At 42.0% G+C, this 13236-nt stretch overlaps 1 protein-coding gene across 1 annotated transcript in view; it reads right to left on the reverse strand.

Annotated features, from left to right (window-relative positions):
* Positions 1-969: 969 nt before the first annotated feature.
* Positions 970-13236, reverse strand: part of CTTNBP2 (cortactin binding protein 2) — a 187737-nt gene continuing 175470 nt past the window's right edge. Inside the window, 4 exon segments of the mRNA XM_073328165.2 lie at positions 970-2407; positions 2410-2455; positions 2457-2596; positions 12466-12567. Of these exon segments, the coding sequence (XP_073184266.2) occupies positions 2351-2407; positions 2410-2455; positions 2457-2596; positions 12466-12567 (345 nt within the window). The 3' untranslated portion in view covers positions 970-2350.

The raw sequence follows: 13236 nt of genomic DNA on the forward strand, positions 1-13236 counted from the left end.
GCATGCCATGTTTTCAGCACCTAAACTGATGACAAGGTCAGGAGATATGAAAACTCTTGGTCAGTGTTCACTGGAAATCACTGGTCTGTTACTGCACAAGAATTTATACATAATTGAGGTTTGTCACGGGATCCACTCACCGCTAAGGACACCTCCTCCTGGCTGCTGTGGGATTAGTTCCTTCCAGGTGCTGCACTCTCCTCTGGTAGAGTCTCCACCCATCGTCCTCTCTCGCCCTGTGGCTCCTTCTCACTCCAGGAGCTGCAGCTTCCTCTTTGTGACTTGCCTCTCCGGCCAGGTCACTACGGTCCTCCCCTTCTGGGTATCTTTCAGAGCAAACCATCCCAGGCAGTCTGCTCGCTATGGCCTGGTCTACACCTCCCCAGTGCTTGGTATGGGAACCCAGGCCAGCCCTCTACTCCAGGTTCCAGCTCAGGGGCCCTATCTTCCACAGCTAAGGTCTACATTATCCTTTGCCTGGCTGCTTTCCCTTGAGCCTTTTCTACCTTTCTGGCTCTCTACTCTCTCTGGGTTTGCCAGCCACACAACTCCCTCCTCCCAGGGAGTAACTGTAGGCTCCTTGACTCTATAGCCCCAAACACATCACCCTTCTCTCAGGGAGTGACTGCAGACTACTTCCCTGCAGTCCCTTTTGGCTGTCAGCTCCTAGGCTTTATAAAGGCCCTTCCTGTTCCTATCCAGATGAGCCTTGTCTCTAATTAATCCTTGCTCCCTGGCTCCTCTTTCAGGCGCAGCCAAGGCAGATTGGCCCACCTCACCACCTTAACCCTCTCAGGCCTTGGGTGGGGTGGACACCCCATCACAGGTTGTAAGAAAACAATGCTGAAATTTATGCATTTCCTCCCAGAATATATTTTAAAGGAGATAACTATGAAATCAGCCATTTAATCCTTCTAAATCCACACAGATACAATATACACACACAAGACCAAGAGACAGACAAACATGGAGCAGTACAAAAGTTTTATTGACATAAGTTTGGGATGGCTGCCTTACTCATTGTGGTGAAGTGCTCGGAGTACATTTATGGAACCCTTGCCCCTTCCAAAATTAACTTGAACAGTGGCCTTTTGGAAGGTGCAGCGATGAGCATGTTGCCCATACCTCTCTCAAAGCAACCTCTTGGTAATTCACCAGGTGGCACTGAGGTCTGATCTTAAGGAAGCCATGTATCCTCCTCTTCTGACTAGATAATAAGGTACCAAGACAGTGATTGTATCCACATTATTACTATTCACAAGTATAAATTGTGGCCACCATAAAGAGGGTGGGTGGATGGAATATTTCTTTCACATACACACTTCCCCTAATGGGAAAGTAATTTAAGTCTGTAGTGAGATAAAAGATATTTCAGGTTAACTGCAATTCAAATGTTATTTCACAGTAACTACATAGTAAATCCACTATAAAAATTGGTAATTACATGGTAATTCATGTTATTGCTGATACATTATCTCTGGGTAACCATGTAATTAAACTTGTGCTGTAATTCTTTCAATAAGAACTGTTTTGGTAAAACAACATTATTTCCTGGATTCATTTTTTAAAATGCTATTGAAAGAGTAGAAAACTTTTACATCATACATTAAGACTCATTTATTAGAGGACCATCCCAAAGAGTGGGAAGTTGTGTGAAGTAACTGATTTATTGCATTATAATTTCTCTCCCTTTTCTTTTTTAAATATAGGAGACATAATGCAAACTCATAACAGTTCAAACACATGAAGCCTACAATAAGCAAGAGAGAAACAAAAGCACGTTTCAGCAGGCAAACTGTGGGGTAATCAAAATATTTAATATGGCTTGTAGCTGAAAGTAATTGATCCAGGTTTCCAATCATTTTAATTATTGCCACATTCCATTCACTTTTCATTAAGTGAAGATAAAAACATGTTCAGTCTTTAAAATGCATGTACATTAGCTTTAAGCCAGTACTGTACATATTGTGCAACTCATCTGTATGCAACACATGAATTTCATAGAATATATTTATATACTGTATATATATATATACACACACACACACAATTTTCTGTGGTAATACCCCTGAATAACATCATTTAAGCAATGCTAATTTCCATATTAGAAAACCCACTTATGAGGCTGGCATAACTTCCCACTAAGTTTAAATCAATATAATTTCCAGATTAAAGCAATACAATATTTCATTATGAACATCTTATTTACATACAAATTAAACTGTGGTCCCGTACACACATTATATTACAAGGAAACCATTTTAATTTTAAAAAATTATTTACATATTTGAGTTCTTTGTTCTTTAATACAGAGATTATGTGAACACTGAAATCTGTATACTAGGCAGGTCTATTTATTAGATTTTTCTATTTGTATTTTTTTGTGCAAATTCCAATCTTTGCTTTTAAGTTGTCATCATCTGCCTCTATTTGCCTTGTATTACTGCTGCTGCTTTTTTGCATACTGAGAAGGTTGGGTGACTTTACTTCTGGGAACAGGAAGAAAAGATTTAACTCTTGAAACACCCAACTCAGTCTTTGATTTACTGTTGGTGCATTCCACAGTGCGATTGCTGCTGAGAGGACGGATCTCATCCTGTGAATAAAATACAGCATCTTTTTAGCATAAGCATATCCATCGTAAGAACCAAGAGCACCAAAAAAGAGCAAAACAGTGAGTGTCTGCTGTTTACAGCATCTTGCACTTTTTGGAAGCATGATAGCCTCAGGAAAAGGATAAATTTTCAGGTCCTTGTGAAACAGTTACAGTTTTAGCTTCACTAACCAGTTAGAATCCAATACTCTAATAGAAGTTGCTTTTGTAAAAAAAAGCTAACGGGGCATTTCTTCAATAAAAACTTCTTAACATATCATACAAGGACAACAGTAGTGCTCTGGACAAATTATACCAGCTGATGCTTGGTACCGCTCTTTTTACTTTTCTCTCTCTCTCTTCCTCTGAAGAAGAAAGATTCCTTGGACTATATGGAGAATTTCTCCCTCCTCTCATCCCCAGAAGCTCAGCAGTCCTTTTAGCAGAGGTTTGCGGCACCACTGGCACTTTTAAGTTACATTCTTTTCAAATCTAAATTTAAAATATTGAAAAATCACTACTTTAGTGTGAACAATAAGCAGAGAGGTAGGTGTGTACGGAGACCCTTAAACTGCTCCTGGAAGGACACCATCCTACTTTATGGACTGTTTTAAAATTCACTATCTGCCATACAGGCTCGTCTTCACAACTGTCTTTGTTAGCCACTCAGTATTTCAAAGCCTCTAAAACCTTTAATTGGCCTTTCAAAATTCTAATTCAGTACATCTGCTGTGCTCGTAAAATACCACCTGATGTTTTTGTGCCTGTCATAAGATTCAGTAGTTTTGTAAATCTATCCAATCAGCTGATTTGTTACTGAGAGCTTCTTCTCTTCTTTGTTGGGGGGGGGGGTGATCACATAATCAGCTAACCATCATCTTTGCAATTCGTACTGCAACTTCTTTCTTTTATAATGTAATGTCAGGGTAGCAGCAATCATTAAAAAAGTGGCGTAGTCATGCTATAATTCTATGGGCAAGTCTACACTACAGTGAGGATCGACACTCTGAGATCGATCCACCAGCGGTCGATTTAGTAAAGACCCGCCAAATCAACTGCAGATCGCTCTCCAGTCGACCCCTGTACTCTACCTCCAACGAGAAGAGTAATGTAAATCGATGGGAGATTTTCTCCCGTCGACCCCCCGCGGTGTAGACCCCACAGTAACTCAACCTAAGGTACACTGACTCCTGAGTTGCGTAGCATAGGTCGACTTACCGTGGTAGTGTAGACATAGCCTTTGTGGGAATAGGGGTAGAGGAAGAACCCCCAGCACAAAAGGCACAGAGGGTAGTTGCTTAGCATGCAGCATAGGCCAAATCAGTTCCCCTCCAAAATATGTCTTATCAGCACAGAAGTGATGCAAGGATAGTGATATTATCCCTGTTATGAAAGCAGTTTTCTTATCTCTCCTCTCTACTCATATAGTAGCTGATTTGGTGTGGCAGAAACTGCATTGAGCAGAAAGATGAAATAGCCCTAGGCATGAGAGGCACTGGGGATTTCCAGCTGTCTTCAGTATTGCTGCAGAACAGATGGTACTTTTAAAAACCAGTTTGCAGATTCCTAATTTGGAGACTGAAACCAGCTAATACTCCATTCTAACTTCCCATGAGAAGAAGAAGGAGATTGCTAGGCAGTGCTGGGATTTATATAGTAGGGCCTAAGGACAGGACATACATTTCACTTCCATCTTTTCCAGGGAACAAGCACTGGCTGTGCTACGGAAACGTACAGAGGAAGGGAAAATGCGTGTTCTTCCCAACATTAGCATACTGCACTTATGCTATACCACCGGTCAAAAAGTAAAATACAGATATTCCCAAAACAGCACCTTGGAATGACTATCTAACACTCATAATTTTTGTTTCCAATTTATCAACAAAATAATTAACTAAACTTACATAGTTATTACAAACCATAATATAATATAATTCTGACAGGAAAAAAAAATCATAACTAACAATATAAAACATGTCGCCAGGTATCAAAATTCATAATATTAGCACAAATGCAGTTATGTTTCACATTGTTACATAGAGTTCAATAAAAGGAGAGACCTCCAGTTTATGATATGAATGCATGTATGGTCAGCTATGTTTCTGAACCATGCAGATATCAAATCACAGCCATATGGGGCTAGGAACTTCTTTGCTTAAACAACAAAAGAATATCAATACAGTAGGTAATCTTTCTTTGTTAAAAGAAAAACACTCAAAAGAAGTATAGCCCCAAACTTTCATCTACCTTCAAAACTGTAGGAGGAACTGATCTCCAAATTTTAAATAAAAATATGGAATACAGTATCATTTTAAATATTTAAGGTAACTGACAATAGGCCAATAAAACATACAGTAAGTGTTACAAGAGAGAGGTGACAAGCTAATTCATAAGAGCAATAAGTCAAGAGTGCATGGTATAGCTGGACAGCTGCATTTCATAGGCATCAAAGCAGTTAGCTTTGTTGCACATCTCTTCATTAAAATTTGCAGTTATGTTTATGTCAGACATGCTAACTCCTCTACATATCAATACAGAACAGGGGACTTAAATTTAAACCCTATAAAATAACAGAACAGAGAACATTTAATGAACCTACAGAGCTACATTTATAATTTATTTTCTCATTAAAAAGGCGTGTTATATATATTGTACTGTTGTAATGCAGTTTAACAAAGACTTGCAGCTAATGAATGAAAACTCTTTCCTAAAACTAATTTATTTTATTTATTGGAACATTTTTAATCACATAGGGCTGAATTCTGCCATCATTACTCAAGCTAGACATCAAGATGTGCCAGAGCCCTCATGGTAAGAGGTACTGGCTTTCAGACTGGAATTTCCCGCATGAGCACAGACTTCAGAGTAAAAAGCATTCTAATTGCTCCAAGAGCTTCTACACTGGCCATCCTAGGGCAAGAGCATTGCCTTAGAGCTGGTACTATGGGATTCCTGGCAGTCTCACTGGGGACCAGGGGCTTCAACAGAGGCATGTCAAGGAGCTGCTCATGCTCTGTGTGTCTCCTAACTTGACTTCTTGAGCTGGAGCTTGGTATTTCAAGTTCTGAGGAATCAATGCTCGATGGGGCCCTTGACTTTACTGCCGAAGGGATGGAGTGCTTTGGTGTGGTGATGTTCACCCACTGTGCTTATGGGAAGTGTAAGGAGAGCTTGCCATTAAGTTTGCTGCTTGACATCCCGCACTTCAGCATCACAGATTTTTTTAGCTATCTTTCAGGCTACATGCCCATAGGTGCATGTTACATTGTTCTGATGTTGGATTTCTGTTTTGCAGCTCAGTGCTCATTTTCTCTGTTGATCTGGTCCTTCTCTCATTTTTCTAGGCCCCTTTTCTCTTCCTTTTGCAAGTATGGCATCAAAAGAGGAAGACCACCACTCAGCTTGGCGTTCCAGGACATTTATGAACATCCTGGATTCTTGGGGAGACCACGTTCCCTGTGTCATATAATCGTCCATGTGGCAGCCTGCCAGGGATGTGTCGGTGATGATCGCCTTGTCTGGAGAGACCCCCCATGCATATGCGATGTGGGTCTGTCCATCACTGAAGCCATGACAGTACCTTGGTGGGGACTGTTAGCATGAAGTCCATGGAATGAAGGTTTGGTGAGTAAATGGATTGGAGCCACATCTGACTACAGCAAAGGTGGAGTCATGCAAAAGGGGTCACATGTGTACATGAAGCCATGTGGTCTAGGAGGGATAGGCAAGTCCAGGCTGGTAGACAGGATTGCTCACAATGCGAGTTATGATGTTGCTCATTGACTGGAACAGTTCTTTTGGCAAATAGGCCCATGCTGTGATTGAACTGATGTCAGGCCCTATGAAGTCCAGAGACTGTGTGGAGTCTATGATCCATTTCTCAATGTTGACGCTGACTCCGAGGGACAAAGGAAGGTTGAACAGCATGGAGGTTTAAACTTGTGCTTCTTGCTTGGACCACGCAGCCAGAAGCCAATTGTCGAGATATGGAAACATGAAGAGCCCCTAACATCTGACATAGGCCGCTACAACAGAAAAAGACTTTGGTAAAGACTCTGGAAGCGGTGGCTATTCTGAAGGCGAGCACCCTGTACTGGAAATGGTAGCAGCCCAATGTAAATCTCTGGAAATGTCTGTGGGCTGGATGGACATCAATGTGAAAATAAGTGTCCTTCATATTGAGAACCATAAACCCCATGCTCTTCTCTAAGGATGGGATAATCACTGCCAAGGTGACCATGCAAAACTTGAGTTTGTGAATGAAGTGATTGAGATGTTGGAGATCAAGGATTGGTCTTCCCCCACCTTTCTTCTTGGGTATCAGGAAGTTGAGTAAAACCCTGTTCCCTGAAATTTTGTAGGGACATGTTCTACTACTCCCTGTTGTAATAAGGAGTTCACCTGTTGGGTGAGGATGCTGTCATGAGAGTGGTCTCTGAAGAGGATAGGAGGGAGAGGTTTTGGAGGAGGTAGCATGATAAACTTGATTGTATAGCCATGGCGGATGACGTTCAACATCCATTTGTCCATTGTTATTGCACTCCAAGTGTGGAAAAAGAGGGCTAACCAACTCCCAGAGGTGGCTGGAGGATTGTGAGGTGATAGATATAGCAGTTGGCAACTCTTGGGGTCACCTCAGAAATACCTCTTGGCTAGAGGTTGTAACTGCGACGTCAAAGCCTAAAAAGAGGGCCCCGGAGGTGAGATCGCTGAGATTTCTGGCATTTCCTCAGAGGCTCATCAGGTCTCTGAGGGTAAAATGGGGGGCCCATAGAAGAGAAACAGTGGAACTAAAATTCATTTTCAAATTTAACACCATTATTTTGGGCTTGGATAGGGACTGGGAGTGGCTGGCTCATTACAAAAGCAGCTTTGCCTCTCCTGGAATTGACACCTCCTCATCTATTATTGGGAGTGGACTACATCCACCCTGATAGAAGTGGCCCTGTCAACACTGGTTCTCCACTTGTGAGGTAACTCCCGTCCCTTTATATGTCATTACATAAGCCTGCATCTGTAATTTTCACTCCATGCACCTGAAGAAATGGTGTTTTACCCACGAAAGCTTATGCCCAAATAAATTAGTCAGTCTTTAAGGTGCTACCAGACTCCTTGTTGTTTTTGTGGATACAGACGAACATGGCTACCCCCTGGTACTTGGCTAGTAATGCCTGACAGTTCACAATTCTGAATTGAAGGGTAGACGAGAATAATATCTTGCATCCTAAAAGGTCCAAATGCTTGCCCTCCTTATCAGCTGGTGTAGATCATGGGTGATATTGTTTGGCTTGTTCAGTCGCTGCCTGGACAACTAGGAAGTTTGGAGAAGGCTGAGAAAAATGGAACTCAGACCCGTGGCAGGAACTATAGGAATGTTTTTTGGCAACTTTGGCGGGGGGGTAGCTGTGCATGTGGTCGGGGTGTGCCACACTGGAGTCTTCCAGAACGGAATAACATCATTAATTGGCAATGTAATTCTGGCTGGTACCAAGGTGTGGAGGATATCAAGTAGCTTATGCTGGGTGTCCTGGATTTCTTTCAGGGGAATTTGGAGTTCCCTCACAACTCTCTGCAACAGTTTCTGAAATTGCCTGAAGTCATCCGGAGGAGAAGGGGATGCTGCAGTAACCACTTCATGAAGAGGGAAATTTCACTGGTTCCGGTGACACCACTGCGACTGGACTAAGGAGTTCCTCCTCTATCAGTGGATCTGAGCACCTGTTAGAAGGAACCCATAGAGGGGAGGCAGGCGAATATTTCCTCATAGACTGAGCTGGTTCTAAGGGGGTGGTATTGGGACCAGGGTCCCCAGTATGACCATTAGGTCATATCCGAGGGAGGTTGTGGGGTACAGCATGGGGTACCAATGGCTCCAAGATGGTGGAAGTGGTGGATGCTGGTATGGATGTGGCAGTCTCTGTGAAGGTGCATAGGGGTGATATGACATGGTCAGCTCCTCTCCTGGTTCTGATTCAGAGGAGGAGGAGAAGATGGACTCCAGTTAAATGGTAGTACCTTGGGAAGGGTGCAGATTATTGGAATGGATGGTGAGGGGTCCTGTACCCAGGGCATATCCCGTGGCAGAGAAATAATCTCTCGAGATGGAGGGGTGACTCTGGGTCTCTCACGGCCAACATGTGCTGTGGCTCAGATACGGTTCAGGATCTCCCCAGTGTCAGGGGTACCCTGTCTTTGATTTGTATTGGTGCCAGCGCCATGGACCTTCCCAAAATGGGAGGATCCAACATCTTGTGCCAGTGATGTTGGTACTGGTGGAGCAGGGCTCGGAACAACTGGATACCACCATGTGTGGGATTTCTTCTCATGCCTATGGGACTTAGCATGAGCTAAGGAAGGAGTGTCCACTTTCTTTGATTTTGAGGAAGACTTAGTCCCACGCTTATGGGTACATTTCCTTATCTCCTGACTAGGCCCCACCAGGGGTACATGGTGGTGGTTCCCCTGGCACCAGATCTGGATATGGTAGCAATAGGTGAGCTCTGTGCTAATTCAGGCTGATGTATGGGAGAGTTCCCTGGCATGGATCCGAATGAGGCCTCATGGCGAACTCCATAAACTGCTTCTGGAGGCAGAGAGCCTGGCTTTCTTGGGTGTGGCTGGGGAAGGACTGGCAAATACTGCACCTTGATGCAATGTGAGCTCCCCCCAAGACGTAGAGGGGGGCGTTGGTGTTTGTCGCTGACCGAGAAGGAGAGCAGGCAGGAGGCACAGAGTTTGAGGCCTGGAGTCCTGGGCATAGTCCAGTACTCGCTTGTGGGCATGGGGGGAGGAAGTGAAGAAGAAAACAACCCCCAAATCAATCTAAACAAAGCACTAAAACTACAATAAATTGGTAAAGCAATTATAAAACTCTTAAAACTATGTACAACTATCTTATTTAAAAGTGCATCGGAAATATGGACACAAAGTTCTGACCAGGACCATGCGGCGGTGACAAGGAACTAGAGATGCAGTCAGTCCACCCTGTTCTTTATCGCCATGGATGGAAGCAGAAGGTGAGCCAGGGTGCATGTGCGGACCAACCAGCTCCAAACGCATAGTTTGCATGTGTAACCCTTAATGGAATACCATAGGGAGCATCACTCGAAGAAGAGCCAATAGATATGGAACGGTACCTGGCAAGGCATCGTTGGAACTGGTGACGAGCTACAGTGATGGCCAATCAGGTACAGTCTCTTAAGGGAGCTCCTTTACTGATTGTGATCAAGAAAAAATTGACTGGAATGTCCCAAGGGGAGCATTTATACTCAGCAGGGAGTTGTGTGCGACTGCTAGTAGGGGGGCCATACTTTATCCCACTACTGCTGCCCTCAAGGATCATAAAAATCTTAAGAGCTAAAGGAGTTCTGCTTGTCTTATGCTAAGACCCAGAAGTGAAGATCCCGTATAGATGGTGGCCTTGATTTTGTGTTTAGTTATTTTACATTTCAGACACTGTCATACACAAATCTACTGTAGCCAGCTACAAAAGGGTCATCCTAGTGTAGGATGTCTAGCTGGGGAAAACTTAGGCATGGCTAGGGCTCCCTTTCCTTGGCAATCACTGCTGCCACATCTGCCTCTTGGGGCTTTCAGGAGCTGGCATAATTTAGAGTATCCCTTAGATGGCGTAGATTAAAGGAGCACAAAGGCCAGTTTCACGCACACACACCTGCCAAGATGCAATGTATGTTTCTCAGCTGTAGCTGAGGATCTAGGCCAGTATCTTTAGAGAAGCATGAATTTCACTGAATGCCGATTTACTTAAATTCTGCCAACCCCCTTCTTTAACTGTTCTTTATTTATGAAAAAAGGAAAGTGAAGGACTGATTGTCTTGATTCCTACCTTGCAAACTTCCCCTCAGTTCTATTAATGCATCAAAATACTCCTGTTAGCTGTGTAAGTAAACATAGAGTCCCCTTTGCTGCAGTATCTGAGCACCTCACAAACATTCACTAATTTAACCCCAAACGGAGTTTTTACCCCAAAAGGAAAAAGTGCCAGAAACTCCATGAAGTCCACTAGAGACTTTGCTATTGCTTCTGATTTTACGTGGAACACATTCTGATACTCTGGTGCTAAGCACCGAACAAAACCTTATGGATAGGGCAACAGAGATAACAGATGATCTCACAGCATCTCCGTTAGGTAGGGAAGCATATCCCCATTGAACAGACAGGGAGTTGACGCACAGAGACATTGAGTATCTTGCCCAAAGTCAGTCAGTCACTCTCACACACATACACACACAGAGTTCCTGGTAGCGCTAGAAATTCAGTCCAGATCTCCTAAATCCAGTGCCTCAGCCACCACACCATCCTTCCTCCTATTACAGTCCTGAAAATCTTCTGGTCAGAATAGACCTTCAGTACCATGTAGAACTGTACTTTAATTCTGTGACACTAGGGAGAATTTAACTCTCTCTATGAACATTGCACTGCTGGGCTTAAGTCAGAAGTTAAAAAGAGAAAGGCTTGTACATCCTCTCTGGAGGAAGGTCTTGTGGTTTACACATAAAATTAATTCAAGGGGGCCTGGATTCCATTCCCAACCCTATCACAGATTTCCTGTGTGGCCTCGGGCACGTCATTCATTTCAGTTTCTTCATCAATAAATGGGTGATACACCTAACTATCTCACTGGGGGGTGATAAGACTAAATTGCTGTGCATAAAGTACATTGAAATTCTAGGATGGAACATTATACAAGTAAAGTATTATCAGAGTCTCAGTGTTGTTGCAGAACTCAGTATCATTATGCTACATATTGAATTTTTTAATATAGTAATATTTTCCCTTTATAGATTTCAAACGGATGTAATTTGCAAAGAATTTAGGTAATTTCCCCCTGTCGTTTCTTCAGAAAAATAACTGACATTCAACAAATATACTTGTGATCATCCAATTATTTTCTGAGTTACAATTTATGCCCTCCAGTAACAAATCAGCAGCTTTTTGGCACCTAAGCCTTCATATGTTCAAACTATCCTGTAGTTAATATTGTCTGTTTACATCTGGACTCTTGTTTCCCAAACGTGGGAGGACCAATTCCAAATGGATTTATTCTTTCTGGGTTTTTTTTGGTTTCTTCTAAGATAGCGTGCCAAGAGAGCAGTGCACTGAAACATACAACAAGTTCAGAGGGAAAGAAGTTAATCCCCGTTTAAAAAAAATAAAAGCTGATCTATGTCTTGTTTGCTCAGCCTCCTGTGCTATAATTGGTTTCAGGTTCTCAAAATTTCCACCAGCAGGAAGATTTCCACTCAATATCAGGCTGACTCATTTCTAGTTACGGAAGACACTCAGGAGGAATCTGGTTCAAACTGGCATATGCTTTGGTAATCACTAATAAGGATGACAAAGTAAACCGTGTTCAAGCAATTAGTGTCCAGAAGTAACGGGAATTTTGACTACTTCTGTTCATTTAATCATTTTAGCTTGTAAGGCTACTATGAAAATGTTGAGTGCTAGAAAAGTCCAAATTTCAGAAAAGTTTGATTAAAATAATTGAAATATCATGACTAGCTATGATACTTATTCAGTAGATATCATCATATAAATATGAAAATCACACATGGGCCAAACGCATACCTAGTTTAATAACCAATGACTTTGGTGGACACACACCAGGGAAAAAATTGGCCCACGGTGCCTGAAGTATGTTTCCTAAAAATTATGAATCATATCGGTTTACCAACCTGTCAATAAATACCTTTTGTCTCTAATTAACAGAGAATTCAAGGCATTTTAATCTTTCTGATTCCCACCAAGAACTCAAACATAGATTTGTAGTGAGCTCTAGAAAATGTTCAAAATAGTTTGTACACAGGTATTTTTTTACACTCTTATGAAACATACTATGCGTCCCATACCTTTTGTGACACCGATTTACTTGGATTAGTACTGCTTGCTGAAAATATAGGATCAATTTGAGAGCTTCTGAACATAACCAGCTCATCCTTAGAATCAGCAATCTAAAAGAAAAGAAAACAATATTTTGGAAGTCCTTTATATTTCATTTTGAAGATTTTTGGAGTCTATTTTTAATGCACATTTTACTTTGCATGAGAGATTATAAGAGTTGTGTGTAAACTTCAGAAGAATGATTTATAAATCCTCACTGTATCCAAGAAAAAAAGGGGAGCCAGATTCAATTTAAGTTTACAGAATCATAGAGATGTAGAGCTGGAAGGGATCTCCAGAGATCAACTAGTCCATTCCTCTTCCCCCCCGCCAAGTATACCTAGGACCATCCCTTACAGGTGTTTGTCTAACTTGCTCTTAAAAACCTCCAATAATGGGGATTCCACAACAACCCTTGATACCCTATTCCAGTGTACAACTGTTCTTATAGTTAGAAAGTTATCCTAATATCTAACCTAAATTTCCCTTGCTGCAGAGTAAATTTGTTTTACCTTCATTGGCTATAGATAACAGTTGATGACCATCCTCTTTATAATAGTCCTTAACATATTTTCATACTTATCAGAGACTTATCAGGAGACTTATCAGGTCTCCACTCAGCCTTCTTTTTTCATGCCCAGTTTTTTTAACCTTTCCTCACAGGCCAGGTTTTCTAAACTTTTTATCAATTTCGTTGCTCTGCTCTGGATTCTCTCGTTTGTCCACATCCTTCTTAAAGC

Source organism: Lepidochelys kempii, chromosome 1 (genome assembly GCF_965140285.1).
Source record: "Lepidochelys kempii isolate rLepKem1 chromosome 1, rLepKem1.hap1, whole genome shotgun sequence".
NCBI lineage: Eukaryota > Metazoa > Chordata > Testudines > Cheloniidae > Lepidochelys > Lepidochelys kempii.